Genomic DNA, 18,598 nt, shown 5'->3' on the forward strand with positions numbered 1-18,598 from the left:
GAGGCGGTGTCTCCTAACTGGTTTTCTACCTTCTTCTATTTTATCATGAAGAGACAAAAATTAAAGCAAAGCCTTTGAAAGAGTGACTGTTTCCTCTGAGGGGAGGCTGAAAGGCCAGCAGGTGCTTGATTTTGGTCCTCCTCCACATGAAGATGCGTTAACCACATGCTTTGGGAGGAAAGTATAATTCACATTCTTATAGAACTTGAGGCTTCTATAAAAGGGATACAAGAATTTCTTTTCTTTTTTTTTGAGACAGAGTCTTGCCTTGTCGCCCTGGCTGGAGTGCAGTGGCACGATCTCGGCTCACTGCAACCTCTGCCTCCTGGGTTCAAGCAATTCTCCTGCCTAAGCCTCCTGAGTGGCTGGGATTACAGATGTGCGCCACCACGCCTGGCTAAGTTTTTGTATTTTTAGTAGAGACAGGGTTTCGGCCTCCGAAAGTGCTGGGATTACAGGTGTGAGCCACCACATCCGGCCGGAAGTTCTTAAAGGTTTTAAAAAACTGGTATTGTATATTCATCATGAATATTTAAGTTATTTCTTATGGTCAGATTTAATGAATAATATTTTTTCCTTCTCAATTAATATTTCTAAAATATTTTCCAAACAAATCTTCATGGTATAAGATGCTTTATAATTTTTGATGACAGTTGGCGCTGGGAAGAAGCAGAGGGACGCAGAGGGGCAGTAGGCACCGTGGGTTCTCGCCTGTCCTCATCACACCAGCTGAGGGAAGGTGGATGGCGGCACAGCCACAGCGCAGCCTGCCATGGGCAGGCCTCTCTGCTGAGTCCTAGAGTCCTGGAGAATCATGTACTGTAATGTGGTCTTGGGCCTCTGACACAACACAGCTCTGTAATGCTTTTTCAATGTGGCAATATAGGATGTACATCTTTTCTTACCAATAAGGACTCATCGACTATCTTGTTTTTGCTGGATGCATAGAAGTCCATATTAAACATTAAAGTTATTTCCAACCAGAGTTGGAAATAATATTTCAGCCCTTCCTATCCATAGGTTCCATCTGTGGATTCAACCAAACATGTATTAAAAATATTCAAAAAAGGGCCAAGCGTGGTGGCTCACACCTGTAATCCCAGCACTTTGGGAGGCTGAGGTGGGCGGATCACGAGGTCAGGAGATCGAGACCATCCTGGCTAACATGGTAAAACCCCGTCTCTACTAAAAATGCAAAAAATTAGCCGGGCATGGTGGCGGGCACCTGTAGTCCCAGCTACTCGGGAGGCTGAGGCAGGAGAATAGTGTGAACCCGGGAGATGGAGGGTGCAGTGGGCAGATTGCGCCACTACACTCCAGCCTGGGCGACAGCGAGACTCTGTCTCAAAAAAAAAAAAAGGTTGCACTAATTTATACCAGCAGTGTAAAAAAATAAAACTCTTGCAAATCTTTGCCAATGTGAAGTATAATTTTTTGGCCCATTGTTCCTATTATTTACTGGACTAATGGAGAAGCTGAAGTGCTTAAAACTGTTCAAGCAACTATAAACACAATTCAAAGTGGAACTGATCAAGTCCAATTCATGTCTTCTTCTTAAAATAAGTATTATTTAACTTCATCAAAATAATAGACACTAGGGACACCTAAGACTCGATGTATTTACTGGACAGCAATTGTCAGGTATTACACAGCACGCTGGCTGTGGGTCTCTTACTGCACAGAGGGATACAATGGTAAATAAGGGACATGCTACGGTGGGATGTGTGTAGAGCGGAGGTTTCTGGCTTACCTGCAGCTTACTTGCTTTCTCCGCCAGCTCCACCCTGAGCCTGTCACCTTCAGAGACCTTGGCATGGAGCTCCTGGACCTGCGCATCGAGCTTCTTCCTCTTGTGCTCAGACTCGGCCTTGACCTGCTGCAGGACCTTCACCTCACACGCCAGCTCCTTGTTATCTGTCTCCAGGCCCTGCTTGTTCTTCTCTAGATTTGCTTTGAACTAGGAGACGGAAGGGAAAACATTATTCACTAATTATTTTCTAAAACTCCATACAGAGGACTGCTTTTTGAGTCTGCAGAATTGTGCCTAACACACAGTAAGCCTGTGATCAACATTTGTTAAATGAGTGAATGAAAATGTTTGCTGTTCTCTGAATGTGAGGATTTCTATGTAAGGAACACATGCGTACGTACTGCTCTGAGGAGCAGATGCAGGTATTTCGGGGCTCACTGTGCTAAGTAATGATCCTTGTCGATGCCAGGTGTGTCGTGTCTGCAGCGTAATCACTCACACTGTCCTTTGTATAAAACAAGTGTTGTTAGTGTAAAAACTGTTTTACATGTACTAACATGAGCAAGCACCCCTGGTGCAGGGTGGTCACAACAGGATGTGTCTCCAATGACATCTTGCCTCAGGGACACGATTGGGTGTGGTAAGGTGGTCACACGGGAATCTGGGCCAGACTGGCCTCAAGCTGCCCTTCCACGAACCAGCTGTGTGACCCTGGCTTAATTACCTAACACCGCTGGGCCTCAGTTTTCTTGTCTTTTAAATGAGAATTATAGGAGACTGTGCCACAGGGTTGTAACAAAGAGTAAGGAAGGCAATTCACATAGGGTACTTAGCACAGTACCTGACACAAATGCAAATGTTCCGTAAGTGTTAATATTGTCATTGTCTGAATTAAAAGGTGGCATGTGGCTAGGCAAAGAACAGAGACATGGGGAAACCAGAGCAAGACCAAGCCACAAAGGCAAGGATGATTATGGGAAGTCGTGGAGGCCAGTCTGCACAGGGGGGTGGCATGAGTCACAGGGCACAAGAAATTCGGTTTCAGCAGAACGGAAAGCCTGTGTCTGAGATACAGAAGCGGGAACAATGAATGAAAGGCAAGACTCTGCTTGGTGGCTGCGGTGAGATCACAGGCAGGGAAGGACAAGAAGGGAGAGATGAATGTCAGGAACCCCTGAAGGGGAACAGTGGCAGGACTTGTGACTTACTGGCAGCAGACAAGTAAGGGAAGAATGACTTTCAAATCATTCAGGGTTTTGAGTGAAGCCACTGGGAGAAGGATTTAGTGAGAGGAGACACTGAGGAGACTGTGTGATTTGAGATGGCGGCTGGATCCGTGTATTTGCATCTGGCTTTTTTCCCTAAGTAGACAGTGTGTTTTCAGAAAGCCGCTCCTGCCTTGGCAACTGGGTACCCAGCAGCCCACTCAATGACGTATAGATGCTGGAGCATAATCAATACATGACTGAACAGAATGGGCAGATAGGACGGGAGTGGGTCTGCTGGTGGATTTTCTCCAGGCCACAGCACACGGCAGGGTCTCCCTTACCCGCTTGGCCTGTTCCAGCTGCTCTGAGAGCTCCTCCAGGGCTGTTGCGTGTCTCTGTCTCATGTCCTGGATTTGAGCTTCATGGTTCTTAGTTTCCTCCTCAAGAGCCTTCTTCAGCTCTGCCACTTCTTGTTCACGTTTTGTACTACAGAAGGACATTTTTTGAGAGAGAGCAGAATTAGCTGACTGATTAGAAACACATTTTCTTTTGAAAAGTACTGTTTTTGTTTTAAATATTACATAAATTCCTTTAATAAATATTTGATGTGCTATTTCCAGTAGGCTGGCAGGTCTATTACTGTGATATCAGAAATCCTCCTAGAGAGCTGAGTAGTGGTTCATGCCTGTAATCCTGGCAATTGGGGAGGCTAAGGTGGATCGCTTGAGCCTGGGACGTTGAGGCTACAATGAGCTATGACTGCACCACTGCATGCCAGCGTGGGTGAGTGACACCCTATCTTTAAAAAAAAAACCACACACACACACAAAAAAAACCAGTGCAACTTCCATGCCACATCTGACTTATCAAGACACAGGGTGACATCCCTAGGGGGTCTTCAAATTGTTCTGGGCAGTCTGGTTTCACTGGAGGTCAGGAATTGGTTAACACAAGATGCCAAACTGCCTGACACAGCCCCAACAGAATTGAATTAAACTGGAAAAAGGGAGTCTCCCAGAGATTTTCAAAAGTGAAGGGGTAGCAAAGGCCAAAGCAATCAGGATGTTGCACGGTAACAAAGCAAGACTCTACCATTCATGTAAAGAAGCCGCAATGAACTAACATCCTCCCAAAACTCTACTAGGAAATGGCTTGAGGTTGGGGAGGAGGGCATTATCTTTTGGAGCGGCAGGAAAATTAAAAGGCAGCTCAAAGGGTTCAGAAAGGATCTCTGATGTTTGATATGAGAACACAGCAGGTCCATGGCCATAGAATGGGAATGTTCTGACATAAACTGCTTTTATCTAACCTGCACTTTACGGTATGAAGATCACATTAGCATTAAGTATTTTTCCATGGCTTTCTAATATTTTAAAAATTGGCTATAACAAATACAGGGTAACCTGAATAACTAGAGTTATTCACTTTCTAGAAGAGCTCTTACTCCCCATGGCAAGTCACTCTAAATTTGTTAATCTGAGCACCATGTTTAAGCACAAGCTTGATGAAGACAGAAGCCAGTCAGGTAAACAGTGCTCCTGCTAAGACCTATATTAGCACTTTTGGATTAGCTACAACCTCACACTAATCCTGAAGCACATCTCTAGCAAGCTTGCTCTATACTTTATAACATGTCACAACTTAGAACAGTGATTCACACACTGATTCCCATGTGGACACATTTTCCCTCTCTTCACCTCTCTTCTCATGGAGTCACGAGATGCAGGGGCTGGCTGAGAGATCCCTGTGCCAAGAGAACAGGGCCTGGTGGCTGCCAGCTCCATGGTCACATGTAGCCCAGCCAGAAGGAATCACTGAGGATTCTTTGCGGTCCAGTCTAGCTCAGCCCCAAGTTCCACTGGCTCAGCCAGAGGTCAAAGACGTGCTGGTCTGGTCCTGTCTTCTACAAGGCTCCCATCGAGATTATTTCAGCTCACTCTAGCGACCAGTGCTTCATTGATCAGACTCTAGGGAAATCTCTCCTACTAGCAGCATGTTGTCTTTTAGAAAAATAGTTTTGTGTGTGTGTTCCTCGTCCCTACTTGAACCCAATGGTCAAAGGAAACCTTCATCTTCTCTTCTCCAGGCTGAACAACCCAATTTCTTTCAGTCTTTCGTCAAAAGTCCTCAAGAAAGTTAAAATGCCAGTGAGTCTGCAGAAGAGTAGATGATTTACAGAGGACTATTACTTTATACTAATCATGGGAAGAACTAGGGCCCAGGGAGGGTGGTTTGCATTCTCTAAGGGTCCTTAGCAAGAATGGAGGACACGTCTGAGCTGCAGGCAAAACAGAATCCGTGAGTGCTACAGCTGAGCATAGGCATGGTTTTAATAAATACGTGCATTTATTTTTTTGCAAGGGTTGGATGGAAAAATGATCAGAACCTTATTTTCTATTGCAGTCAAAAGCCCAGCTGGGAGTGGAGAGTTCAGCCAAGTCTAGTTCAGTGGTTTCTAGATTTTAAAAAAGCAGATATATCAAAGAGAAGTCTAGGACTCACACTACGAAAAGCAGTTACTCTGCTAAAGTGGGGTAAGGGCTGGGCGCAGTGGCTCACGCCTATCATCCCAGCACTTTGGGAGGCCAAGGCGGTGGATCACCTGAGGTTGGGAGTTCGCGACCAGCCTGACCAACATGGAGAAACCCCATCTCTACTAAAAAATACAAAATTAGCCAGGCATGGAGGCAGGCATCTGTGATCCCAGCTCCTCTGGAGGCTGAGGCAGGAGAATGGCTTGAACCCAGGAGGCGGAGGTTATATAGTGAGCCGAGATCGCACCATCGCACTCCGGCCTGGGCAATAAGAGCGAAACTCCGTTTCAAAAAAATAAAAAATAAAAATTAAATAAAATAAAATTTAAAAGTGGGGTAGGAAGCCTCGAACCGTGCCTGGCTCAGATGGGGTTTTCCTCTCTCTGGGGAAAACTGAAGACAAAAACCAACCAACCTCTGTCCGGCTGCCGTAGCTGTACATATTCATGGCCAGGATCATGGCAAACATTCCAAGGCTCACCCCTCTGTTCTCCAGCATGGAGAGTCTCCCCACACCCACCATCTGACCTCAGTTTCGCTGCTCTACCGAGCCGGCCTGCCCTGTGGACACCATGATGTCATTCTTTCCACGACCGAGTGCCCAGGTTTCCAGCTGCTGGGTGGACCCAGCTGATGAGATCCTTGTCCTCTGGGGAAATGCACTGGTTTTCACCACAACCCATTTCCCTCCTGGTTGCTCTGGGCCATTTTCGGCCTCTCTGGCCACACTTGCGTTCATAAATAATTCCCTCTGTGTTTCTTGCTTTATTTCAGGCCCCAGCAGCTCCCCAGGATGATGGGCTATTCTTTCCATCATTCACACCCTGGAAGAGCCAGCAGGTGTGCCTGCAGCCAGCCAAGGTGGCGAGGGTTCCCTTCTGGCTGGGACTCCTGGGGTAGCCCTGAGGCACTTGGCAGTGTGAGTGTGGGAGGGAGCAGACGGCTTCTGCCAGGACAGCAAGCTGGCACACCCCCTACACCGCTCTCCACAGTGACGACGCCTGTGAGTCCGTGGGAGCCGCAGGCCAGCACCTCCAGGCCTGCGAACTGGCTCACTGCTAAGGCTCTCCTGAGACTCGCGGGCTGCCACACTGCAGTTTTCTACCTGGGAGCCTTCTCTGGCCATGTTCACCTATGCTTGTCACCTTTTTCATGCCCGCCCCGGCTGCTGGCTCATGATGGTGCATATGCCTCTGCCCACTGCACACCTCTGTCCCAGTGCCTGCACCAGCCTTCTTCTCATCCTTGTGAAGGCACCCTTCCCTTTTCAGCTGGTTACCTACACCGTTCACGCCACCTGGCACTGCCAGCATAAGTGCCTGGCCTCCTGAGTATCTCCTCCTATTCCTGTGTTTACCCTTCTCCCTCTGGTCCTATCTTTCTATAAATCTCTTTTCACTGCCCCCCACTCTGTGTAGCTGTCACTGTCTCTCCCTAGACATCCATCCCTGACCACAGCTTTTCTGACCACACCCTCTCACTGTGCCCCTCAGTCTGCTGTCTACCCTAGGACTCACACTACTAACAGCAGTTACTCTGCTGAAGTGGGGTACCCTGCACAGGTGTTTCTACCCATAGGCGGGTCTGTTTCTAACCATTACTGTTTAATCACCGTTCCATCTGCCATCACGAGGAAAAGCACACCACCTCCCAAAGACAGCAAGCACACCAGGCATTTCTGCGCGGGCTCGGTGGAGAGGTTGGCAGGCGCCCGGGCCCTGCTCCCTCTCCCACACTCACCGTAGTTCCTGCTGGGCTGCCGTGGTGTCCAGCGTGTCCTCCAGCTCTGTTTTCAGAGCTTCCAGTTCCTCACTCAAGTCCCTTTTCTGCTTTTCGGCCTTGTTCCGTGAAGCCTTCTCGGATTCAAAGTCTTCCTGAAGTTCCGCAATTTGGGCTTGTAGCTCTCGCACAACTTTAAGGGCATTGTTCTTATGGAGTGTTTCATCGTCACCTCTGTTAAAACACCCGGGCACAAGAGGCGCTCAGAGACGGCGCCCGGATGGCCTGTTTCTCAGGTGAGCCCCAGCCCCTGAGCACCTCTCCACGAGACCCCAGTCCCACATCCCTCCTCCTGGGGCCTGAGGCTGGTGCAGATGCTCCGCACCTGCGAGGGCAGGAGGAGGTCCTTGGGTAGAGGACTTGCTGAAGGCCCCAAAGCTAATGATGGCAGAGCCAGAACTAGATTCCAGCCCAGCCCCGTTTCCAAACGACCAGGCTTCTCCATTAAAAGGTAGGACACTCTTACTTTAGCCCTTAGAATACGAAAACATTTTCTCTGAAGTCAAAGGCTGTTATAGTTAAAAATCTGCTTCTAACTATGAAGGAGTGACCTCCTCCATCACACCAGAACCCAGCCAAACCAGGGATGCTCAGAGAACACACTGGAATGCAGCCAAACCAGGGATGCTCAAAGAACACAGTGGAAGAAAGAGGCTCTCATCCTCACACCCTCCAGGTGCCTCTCTTCCATAGGGCAACTTTTTGTTTATGTCTGTGGTTTAAAATGTTGGAAGATTCTTCTGATTGGGAATAGCTGGGATGTTTGAGGTAAGGGAGATTTTTCTTGTAAGATTTTGATTGTAACACATTATAAACTCCAAGTATTATAACCATGTAGCCAAATAGTTATTCTTTATAAAGAAATGAAACATTAGACATATATTTATTAAATCTGATTTGTATTCTAAACTGAATGGTTTAGAACTGATTATTGAATCATGCTCTCAGTGGAGAAATATAATTTCTGAAAAGTGATTTCCCTTCAAGTTCTAAAACATACTACAGACTGGGCGTGGTGGCATGATGGCTCATGCCTGTAATCCCAGCACTTTGGGAGGCCAAGGCGGGTGGATCACTTGGGGTCAGGCGTTTGGGACCAGCTTGACCAACATGGTGAAACACCATCTCTACTAAAAATACAAAAATTTGCGTGTGGTGGTGCACACGTGTAATCCCAGCTAGTCGGGAGGCTGAGGCACGAGAATTGCTTGAATCCAGGAAGTGGAGTTTGCAGTGAGCTGAGATTGCACCACTGCACCCCAGCCTGGGTGACAGAGTGAGACGCCATGTCAAAAAAAAAAAATAAATAAACATACTGCAGTTAATCTGTAATGTACAGAGACCAAAACATTTGTTATAGTGAAATAATTTGTTCTGGTATGAATTTCCAAGGGTTTCATAATATAATTTGTCATTTTAAAGTATTAAATATTAAATATAAATATTGAGATGGTTTATGAGACTTTCTTGCTGCCCTGACAAAATCTGTACGCCTGGACTTTTCACTCTCTCAGGTCACACCAAACAGCGAGTAGACCCCATCTCACTCTCCCAGGGTTTTTGGATGCTCCCGAACATAACAAAGTCTGCTGAAACTCAGTCCCATGGGCTCCCGTGCAGCACAGCTGCGGGGCTGCAGACCTGGCCAGTGCGCCCTGCAGCTCCTCCTCCTTCTTGGCCAGCTGCAGCTTGAGCTCATCAATCTGCGCCTGCAGCTCTGCGATCTGGTCCTGCAGGTCGGTCGTCTCCCCGTCGAGTTTTCTTTTGGCCTTTTCCAGTTCCTGACGAGTCTTTTCTTCCTTCTTTAAGCGTTCTTTAAGGCAAGACATAAGAGGCTCTTCAACACACCGAATGACTCACCACAGGAATAAACTAAAATTCAGACTGATCCAAGTTGAAAATAAGCCATTTTATTCGAAAGCATGTCACTGCCCTGATGACATGGTCATGCCCTGATGTCAACTGCTCAGTCATTTCAAACCCACGAGATCTGGAGGGGAGATAAATTAGTGTCGGGAGGGAATTTTAAGGAAGAAGTTGAGTGTCCTAAGGATGTCCTTTCATGGCAGGTGAGGCCACACTGTCAGAGCCGAAGGGGCCTCGAATCCTCTCACGTCAAACCCATCGCTGGGCCCAGGTTTGCAAAGTGGCTCAGCAGGTGCCGGGGCAGCAATCGGTGCTGGGGCAGCAATCGTAGCTGCCTGTCACCCCATCCCCTTTTCCATGGGAACCCCTGGTCTGAACCAAGAAAACTGCTATCCTCGAGTACTGGGAGAGAGGAGACAGAAGAGTGGGCAGAGAGGGCCAGGCCTCTTTTCCACCCTCCCCTCTAAAGTTCTGCAGCGATCCCCCAGTCAGCCCTAGTGATCTATTTCACTGAATGATTTATTTCCTCACAGCGACCTGTATGCCTTTGTGTTCTCCAGCAGGAACCAATTTGCTGAGAGGATGAGACCGAGTGTCACAGCCTGATCAAACAGGTGAGTAAAAAAGCACATGTGCTTATGGGTACTTCCTCAGCAGAAGAACCATATACTAGTACAAATGGTTTATGAAAATAATTTCTTTTTCTTTTTTTTTTTCTTTTGACACGGAGTCTCGCTCTGTCACCCAGGCTGGAGTGCAGTGGCATGATCTTGGCTCACTGCAAGCTCTGCCTCCAGGGTTCTGGAAATTCTCCTGCCTCAGCCTCCTGAGTAGCTGGGACTGACTACAGGCGCCCGCCACCACGCCCGGCTAATTTTTTTGTATTTTTAGTAGAGATGGGGTTTCACTGTGTTAGCCAGGATGGTCTCGATCTCCTGACCTCGTGATCTGCCTGCCTCGGCCTCCCAGAGTGCTGGGATTACGGGCATGAGCCACCACGCCCGGCTTATGAAAGTAATTTCATACTGACATTCCCTCTTTTGTTTATACTAAAACAAATAAAACCCCAAATATTTTTTAAAAGCCAACCCCGTCGTCTTCCTATCATAAACGCACACATTAAGAAAGAGTGGGCACCTGCCTGCAGGCGCCTGCACAGAGCTCCCTCCCTCTGGTGATGGTACCAGTCTCTAGCTGCTCTTTCCAACTTCCATCCTCTTTTCATTTCTTTTGCAGAAGCTGTAATGTCCTAGGATTTCCTGATATTACTCTGTGGCTTGGCCCTCAGCAGTGTCTTCTCTGTATCTGCCAGCTTTTATGTCACTGGCCAGTCCCTTTGTGAGGTAAAATCTGGGCACTTTAATGCAGCTTTAGATTAAACACAATGGTCTGTAGGACCCAAATAACTTAACCCCAACCATGCCCACTAAAGGGCAATATCTTTTACCATAGTACCAAAGTTAAAAAAGGGAACCCAGGCCTGGCGCTGTGGCTCACGTCTGTAATCTCAGCACTTTGAGGGGCCAAGGTGGGTGGATCACCTAAGGTCAGGAGTTTGAGACCAGCCTGACCAACATGGTGAAACCCCATCTCTACTAAAAATACAAAATTAGCCAGCTGTGGTGGCGCATGCCTATAATCCCAGTTACTTGGGAGGCTGAGGCAAGAGAATTGCTTGAACCTGGGAAGCGAGGTTGCAGGGAGCCAAGATTGTGCCACTGCACTCCAGCCTGGGCAACAAAAGTGAAACTCTGTCTTTAAAAAAAAAAAAAAAAAAAGGAAAACCATTTTATCATCGCTCCAAGGCAACACAGAATAACCTTAAGAGCCCTTTTTATTATTTTTTAAAGACAGGGTCTCGCTGTGTTACCCAGGCTGTAGTGCAGTGGCACGATCATAGCTCACTACAGTAAGATCCTGGGCGCAAGCAATTCTGCTGCCTCTGTCACCCAGGCTGGAGTACAGTGGCACGATCACAGCTCACTATGGTGAGCTCCTGGGTGCAAGCAATCCTGCTGCCTCAGCTTCCAAGTAGCTGGGACTATAGATGCGCACCACTACGCCAAGCTAATTTGTAACTTTTTTTGTAGAGATGGGGTCTCACTATGCTGCCCAGGCTGGTCTTAAACTCCTGGCCTCATGCGATCCTCCTGCCTCAGCCTCCCAAAGTGCGAGGATTACAGGCCCGAGACACTGCGCCCAGCCAAGGGACCAATTTTAATAAGTCAACCCAAACTGAAGGTCCTTATTGTTAGTAATCACCATGTATATTGTTTCTTTTTGCATGTTCTGATCACAGTAAAAGCTAAACACTCACATGTCCTAGTCCTCAATTCCTCTGGCCCCAAACACTAACCTTCTAAATCTGAGATCATCACTTCTTGCTTATTCCTGATTTTGGCCAAGTTTTTTGCCTTTTCTTCCTCTTCAGCCAGCTGAGAGGAACACTCAGCAATACGATCTTCCATGAGTTTCTTTTCCTGGACAGGAAAAATTGACTGCTTCAGAAAAGCCATTCAGAATAACCACTTGGGTTCTGTATTCCTCATAAAGGTCAACTGTCTTTGACTCGAGAGAAAACAAGTACTATCAGCACTGCCTCCCCCAGCAGACTGTACACGCTCACGTGCTGCAGAACGATGTTCTGGACAAGGGTGAACCAGATACACGACAGCGGTCTCCTAAGATGATCATGGAGCTGGAAACTTCATCAGAGCTGTCATAGCACCACAGTGCAATGACTCTGTTTTTAAAATACATGTACTGCAGCCTCCGTGTGCCACGCTGATAAAGTCTGCAGTCATGTACAGCAATGTCCTGGGCCTTCACATTCACTCAGCGCTTACTCACTGACTCACCCAGAGCAGCTTCCAGTCCTGCAAGCTCCATTCATGCTGAGTGCCCAATAGAGGTGTGCCATTTTTAATCTTTTCTATCATTTTACTGTACTTTTCTATCATATTTTTACTGGACTTTTGTTTGGATATGTTTAGACACACAAGTACTTCTTAGCACTGTGTTCCCACTGCCTGTAGTATTCAGGACAGTAACATGCTGTACAAGTGCGTGGCCTAGAAGCAATTGGCCACACCGTCTAGTCTAGGTGTGTAGTAGGTTCTACTGTGTCGTTTGTGCCAATACACTCTATGATGTTCGTACGAGGATAAAATAACTTCACAATGCATTTCCCAGATTGTGTCCTCGTCATTAAACAACACACGACTGTACTCCAAAGGGGCAGAAAGGCTTACACGGCTTGGTGCCCACCCCGGGAGCTTGGCCCAGCTGCCTGGTATTCAGAGTCCCACAGCCAATGGTGGATGAATTAATGCTTGCACAGATGGAAACAAGTAATCACTGAGTGACCAATAGGCACAAAATGCACGTGTTAAAAGTCTAAAAGATTATCAGGATATTTGGTAAGGTTTAAAAAATTCAGTGGTGCCTGTGTCTTTAGAAATCTGTACGAGTAGAGACTTACAGAGAAAATTCAGTAAATGAACCTAAAATCTTGAGAATTTTCTGTTTGAGGTCACTTTCAATGAGTATATCAACATAGTATTATATAAATATTTTCCGTAACTAAAATCAGCTTTTTGTGGAAACAGTCTCTTACTTTGATAAACTTGGAATTTTGGTCCTCGAGAAGCAGAATCTCCTCTTCCATCTTCTTGATCTTGGCCTCTGCTGTCACCTTTTCCAGCTGCAGCTTTTGCCGAGCCCCTTCCTCCTCGTCCAGCTGCTCTTCCAGGTCCTTGTGAAGAACACACAGTCAGTCTCGCCAATTTCTCGAGATTTGACCACACATTCATCATGCACAGGAATGCATTACAACGAGATACTATTTTTTGTTTACTTATTTTTTTTTGAGATGGAGTCTCGCTCTGTTGCCCAGGCTGAAGTGCAGTGGCGTGATCTCAGCTCACTGTAACATCCACCTCCCGGGTTCACACCATTCTCATGCGTCAGCCTCCCAAGTAGCTGGGACTACAGGTGCCCGCCACCATGCCCAGCTAATATTTTGATTCTTTTTTTAGTAGAGATGGGGTTTCACCGTGTTAGCCAGGATAGTCTTGATCTCCTGACCTCATGATCCATCAGCCTCAGCCTAGATACTAATTTTTGATTCTCAAAATGCCAGGGATATTTAAAAAATATGAAATGCAGTTATGTGAAATAGACATTTGTATCCGCTAGAGGCTAAAGTACAAACTGGGTCAATCCTTCTAGAAGCCAACATGGCAAAAACGTAGCTTTGAAAATGAGCCTTTCCTTTCAACCAGCAATTTCAGGAAATTGTCACAGATGTGATTTATATAAAAAGACATAAAGTGATAAGTTATTTATAATATTGAATAACTATGAACATGCCACAAAAAGGTCTTGGTAATTAAATGTTGGCACATTTGTTAAATGGAATAATATATAGTAATTAAAATTCACATTTTGGAATAATAGCAACACAGGCAAACATGAATAATGTAGTAGCACTCATCAAATGTGTATTTAATTTAGCTGACTCCAAATATATACATGTTTGGCCAAAGAGGAGAGAAAGAGAACATGAAAACGACAATTTAAATAGTACAGGTCGTGAGAAATGAGCTGTCTGAGTTCAAGTGTACCTTTCACAGCAGAAGCACGTCATCAAACTGGGCAGGAGTATAGAGTTTACATGTATTTCTATTAGAACATGCAGATCTTTATAATCTACATTACTGTTTATGATAAACATGCTATTACACAGGATCGCAGATAGATTACCACATTTTATATGAGGTGATTATTACACACTGCATGCCTGTATCAAAATATCTCATGTACCCCATATATGATATACATATACACACACACACTTAATATATATGCATACAAACTAGAATGAAAAACAAAGTGTTACATCTCTTTTAGAATTTGTCTAGCAGGCTTTCTGGTTTCTGGTGGAAAGCTCCCACCCCCTCCAATAAAAGAAAAAAAAAAAGTTAAAGAAAACAAAACCCAGGCTGGGCGTGGTGGCTCAACGCCTGTAATCCTAGCACTTTGGAAGGCCGAGGTGGGTGGATCACCTGAGGTCAAGAGTTTGACGCCAGCCTGGCCAACATGGTGAAACCTCGTCTCTACTAAAATTACAAAAATTAGCTGGGCGTGGTAGCAGGTGCCTGTAATACCAGCTACTGGGGAGGCTGAGGCAGGAGAATCACTTGAACCCAGGAGGTGGAGGTTGCAGTGAGCTGAGATTGCGCCATTGCACTCCAGCCTGGGTAACAAAGTGAGACTCTGCCTCAAAAACAAAACAAAAAAACAAAAACCAAAAAAAAAACCCCCAAAAAACCAAAACTAGGGTTGTACAAATGAACACATGGCCAACTTAAGGAAATGTTCAAGAGTATCTTTGGCTAAATCATTTACTCATTGTTAATTTTAGAATGAAACCCTTGCAAAAATGAGTGTTTTATTGTAAAAATTTCAAACACACATCTAAGCACATGGACCAGCATAATGAGCCCCACACAGAAGCATCACCCTGCCCTTAACAAGCATCAACTCATGGTCAGTTCCATTTCGGGTGTGCCTCCACCTGCTCCCTTCTCCCCCGGGTGATTCTGAAGCACATCCCAGACATCACAGTTCATTTGTAAAACCTTCAGGCCGTGCTCCTACAACATAAAGACCCATTTAAAAAGTACATTTGCCTGTTTCAATCGGAATCCAAAAATTGTGCCTCATGAGTACAGTCTGTAATTCAAAAAGAAAGTTAAGTACTAGGGAAGGGCTAGTTTTAAACAATTCTCATTCTGACTGTTGGCCACCTCCTATTTCAGTGCTGAGCATTTCTTATTAGCCAAACCACGTAGTAGATGTCTATCTAATGAATGGAGTGAGCAACATTCATTAGACATCACTGACAACATGAAGGACAAGTTAGGTCTTCTACAGAATGCTACAGACCCTGGGAGGTTTGTGACTTTGAATCTCTTTGCAAACTGTAAGATGCCACTTAGAACATAAAAAAGGATCCCTATTCAAAATGACAAATCTGTGTTCAAAGAAAATCTGTTACAGGTGTGTTTTAAATGATGCTCGTCCTTCTAAGGGTGGCTTCTCACGACCCAGAACCCTTCTGCTTCTCTCAAGAATCCAAAAACATGACGTCTATTTATTCAACAGACCCACTGGAAAATCCAAAATACGCTTCTAAGTAAAAATTATTATAGATACCTGAATATGTGCTTGCATTTTCTTCTTTTCATTTTGGAGGATTTGGTTTCTTTCTTCTTCTTCTTCCACCCTAGACTCCAAGTCATGTAGAATCTCTTCTAATTCTTGCTTTTTAGCGGCAAGTCTTGCCCTCATCTCTTCAGCTTCAGCAAAGAGCTCAGTCTCTGCTTGTAGCTGTTCTGCAAGGATATTCTTCTCTTCTAAAAGCTGCAGTCACAATAAAGTGTCAATGATTTGCTCCATTACATACGTACACAGAATATATTCACCGTGATTTCAATGGTCAATGCACATCAAAGAAAATATATAACATCATGAGCAGAACTTTCAAATACATTTTTGTCTATAGCAAAATAAGCTAGATGAAAATATTTTGGTTGTTCCTGTTGTCACAAGTTACTGTGAATAATACATATTAAATTCATTATAGTTCATCTATGAAGGTAATTTACAAGGGACAGATAAATAGGAGAGTGAAAATATTATTCAAACGCCATAAAGTTCATGGTGATTACTAATGCCTGTTTGGTAGTAAGTGATATCCTTGGCCTTTACTGTTAATATTTTTGGCCTTGAACACTATAATTCTATTATTGTCACAACAACCATCTCCTGAGCCTCTGCTTTGTCCATGAAGACTTCCCAGAAGAGGGACACACATTCAAGACCACTGCTGCTAGAGAAAAGTACAGGTGGTGACCTCTACTCAAGCATCTCGCCCTGTGACTGTTTTTCTATTTCCCTCATCAACAGACACAGGAAGGTGACAGTACTGGGAGCCTCATCGAAAACAGGTGTTAAGTACATGCTTGACAGCAAGAATCACAAAAGCAAAGATGCAAGAGGTAAGGTTAATTTTAACTTACATAAATCTAAAATGCAAGGCAGAATGTATCTGTTAACTCTGTTGGCAAAATGTATACAATTTGGAAATGAGTGAAAAGGCCTCACATAAAATAAGATGACATGGTGGGTATAGCTTATTCATAATGCAATGTGTGGGGGTTGCCATCAGTGCAAGATCGCATCGAGATTCAGGGCCAAGTGGGAGTTACAGGGTCACCGCACACACCTGCTGGTGCTTCCGCTCCATCTCCTCCAGCTCTCCTTCCACCTTCGTCTGCTTCTCCTTCACCTTCAACAGCTCTTCATCTTTGGCCTGAAGTTCTTCCTCCTGCCGAGTCACTTGTAGAAGCGGCTTCACCTATGACAAAATTAAGCAGTTTATCATTCCAGCTCTTTCCTGTGGGTTTTTCCTGATCAGATTCTGCTGTTTGAAAGAGATCTGGAAAGAAGTGAGCCGAGCTCACCTTTGTGAAGACTCGCCACCACTGCCAGTGCCGTAACTTCAGGTACGCGGCACAGTTCCGCTGCAAGACCTTTAAGGCACTTAGTTGCTGCTGCTTCTTGGCAAAGGCCCTGAAGAACAATAAGAAAAACTTATGATGTAAAGAAAAAAGTACCTGAATGGCTGTTGTCATAAGAAGCCTTTCTAAAGGCCCGTGTTCTTTGTCTAGGATAGGGAATGGATGCATCACTGAAGTCCTGGGTGAAACGCACAAGGAAGTCGTTCCGGCCGCTTGAAGCCACACTGGCTTGTTGGCCTGCTCAGCCCACCACAGGCCCCTGGCACCAGTTCCTGCACTGACTTTCTTCATGGATGCTGCCCTGCACGTTGTCCTGCTGCCACTCAGCCATATACCCACACTGCGCACACTAAGACACCGATTTTCCTGAGGCAATGAAGACAGTAGGCAGAAGGGCCCGTTTTCTGTGCTGCCGCTCTTTATCGTGCCTTTAGGAGCTACTCTTGTTTTCCTTTTGATATGTCACAGAAGAAACATTTCTCCCCATCTCCCAAGGTAATGTTTCTCCTCCTTGCCTCCACTTTGCCACGATGGAGCGCAGCACTCAAAAGCTAGAATGGGAGTGCAGCGCTTAAGGCACGTGGATTCGGCTGAGGAAAAGCCGCTAAGTTCTGAGTCTGGGAGTCCTTTGTCAAGATCTAAAGTGCAGCTTTGGTAGCGTGGTGGGGTAGAAAGCTGACTGCTGGAGCCAGGAAGTCAGTAATAGGAACATTTGCCTGTGGGTCTGTCAATGTCTCTCATTTATGGCCAGGCCTCATCCAGGGCCTGGAGATGACTCTTGCTCTGTGGAGCCCTCGCCTCCTCATGACCATACCTGGGCTTCCCACTACACCCTGCTACCTCCTCAGCCCCACACCAGGGTCTGAGACCCAGTTCCCATTCGCCTTCACTCTGGTGTTTTCAATTTCTCACTCTCCTTCAGGAACACAGAAACCCTCAAACCCTCTCCTGCCAAAAACAACCCCCAGGCCCAAATGAAGCTCATTACCTTGCCATTCCTTCGACTGACAATTGATATTTTTCTACTCCTTATGAAACTCTCAGGGTCCACAGGCAAACGTTCCTATTGCTGACTTCCTGGCTTCCAGCAGTTGGCTTTCTACCCCACCACGCTACCGAAGCTACATTTTAGATCTTGACAAAGGACTCCGAGACTCAGAACTTAGCGGCTTTTCCTCAGCCAATCCCAAGTGCCTTGCGCGCCGCACTCCTCTGGGGACTACCCACTACTGGACATCACATCCTTGGATTCCAGAGCACCAGAACGGCCTGAGTCTCCTGGGCCCCACTAACAGTGCTGATGCTCCACTCCGACAGTCCACTCACACGGCTGTGCTCCCACCTAGACTCTGAGCTCCTCAGGAGCAGGGATCACGGCCCAGGCATTTTTGTGGACACAACCAAGTGACTGACAGACTCCAGGCCTCCTGAGGATGTGTGTGTTGAGTAAATTAACTGGGTATTTCCTAGAAATAATCTGTAATTGTTTCTCTGAAGTCCTTTTATAACAGCTTGCAGGAGTAGCTATAGGACGCTCCTGGGAAAGAGAAGCAATTGAAGGCGATGGAAAAAATAAGAAAAACATTTCGAATTATTCATTCACTCCAGGCAAACAGCGGTATCAGGAGTGGGAGTGTCTTAAGAAAAGACAGACACTTGCTGTTTGGGAGCAGAAATTACCTGTCACGTTTCCTTGCAAGAATCCCACAGCTGCCATACTGCCAACGAATTCCTCCTTGCTGGTTAGAATTTTCCCTGAGTCCACTGCTTCATAACTGTTTTTATTCTTGCTCCTTACAAAACCTTCTAACTTATTCCTACCAGCCAAAAAGAATTGGCCAAGTCTTTTTTTTTTTTTTTTTTTTTTTTTTTTAA

At 45.8% G+C, this 18,598-nt stretch overlaps 1 protein-coding gene across 1 annotated transcript in view; it reads right to left on the minus strand.

The window, feature by feature from the left end:
* The window catches only part of MYH10 (myosin heavy chain 10), a 159,633-nt gene that overhangs the window by 22,006 nt on the left and 119,029 nt on the right, over positions 1–18,598 (minus strand). The window contains exons 20-28 of the mRNA XM_017850377.1: positions 16,667–16,775; positions 16,429–16,560; positions 15,357–15,563; positions 12,754–12,891; positions 11,494–11,617; positions 8,913–9,084; positions 7,233–7,445; positions 3,300–3,444; positions 1,751–1,957 (exon numbers count right to left, since the gene is read on the minus strand). Coding sequence (XP_017705866.1) covers positions 1,751–1,957; positions 3,300–3,444; positions 7,233–7,445; positions 8,913–9,084; positions 11,494–11,617; positions 12,754–12,891; positions 15,357–15,563; positions 16,429–16,560; positions 16,667–16,775 — 1,447 coding nt within the window. The remainder of the gene's footprint in view (positions 1–1,750; positions 1,958–3,299; positions 3,445–7,232; positions 7,446–8,912; positions 9,085–11,493; positions 11,618–12,753; positions 12,892–15,356; positions 15,564–16,428; positions 16,561–16,666; positions 16,776–18,598) is intronic.

Source organism: Rhinopithecus bieti, unplaced genomic scaffold (genome assembly GCF_001698545.2).
Source record: "Rhinopithecus bieti isolate Rb0 unplaced genomic scaffold, ASM169854v2 scaffold_32008, whole genome shotgun sequence".
NCBI lineage: Eukaryota > Metazoa > Chordata > Mammalia > Primates > Cercopithecidae > Rhinopithecus > Rhinopithecus bieti.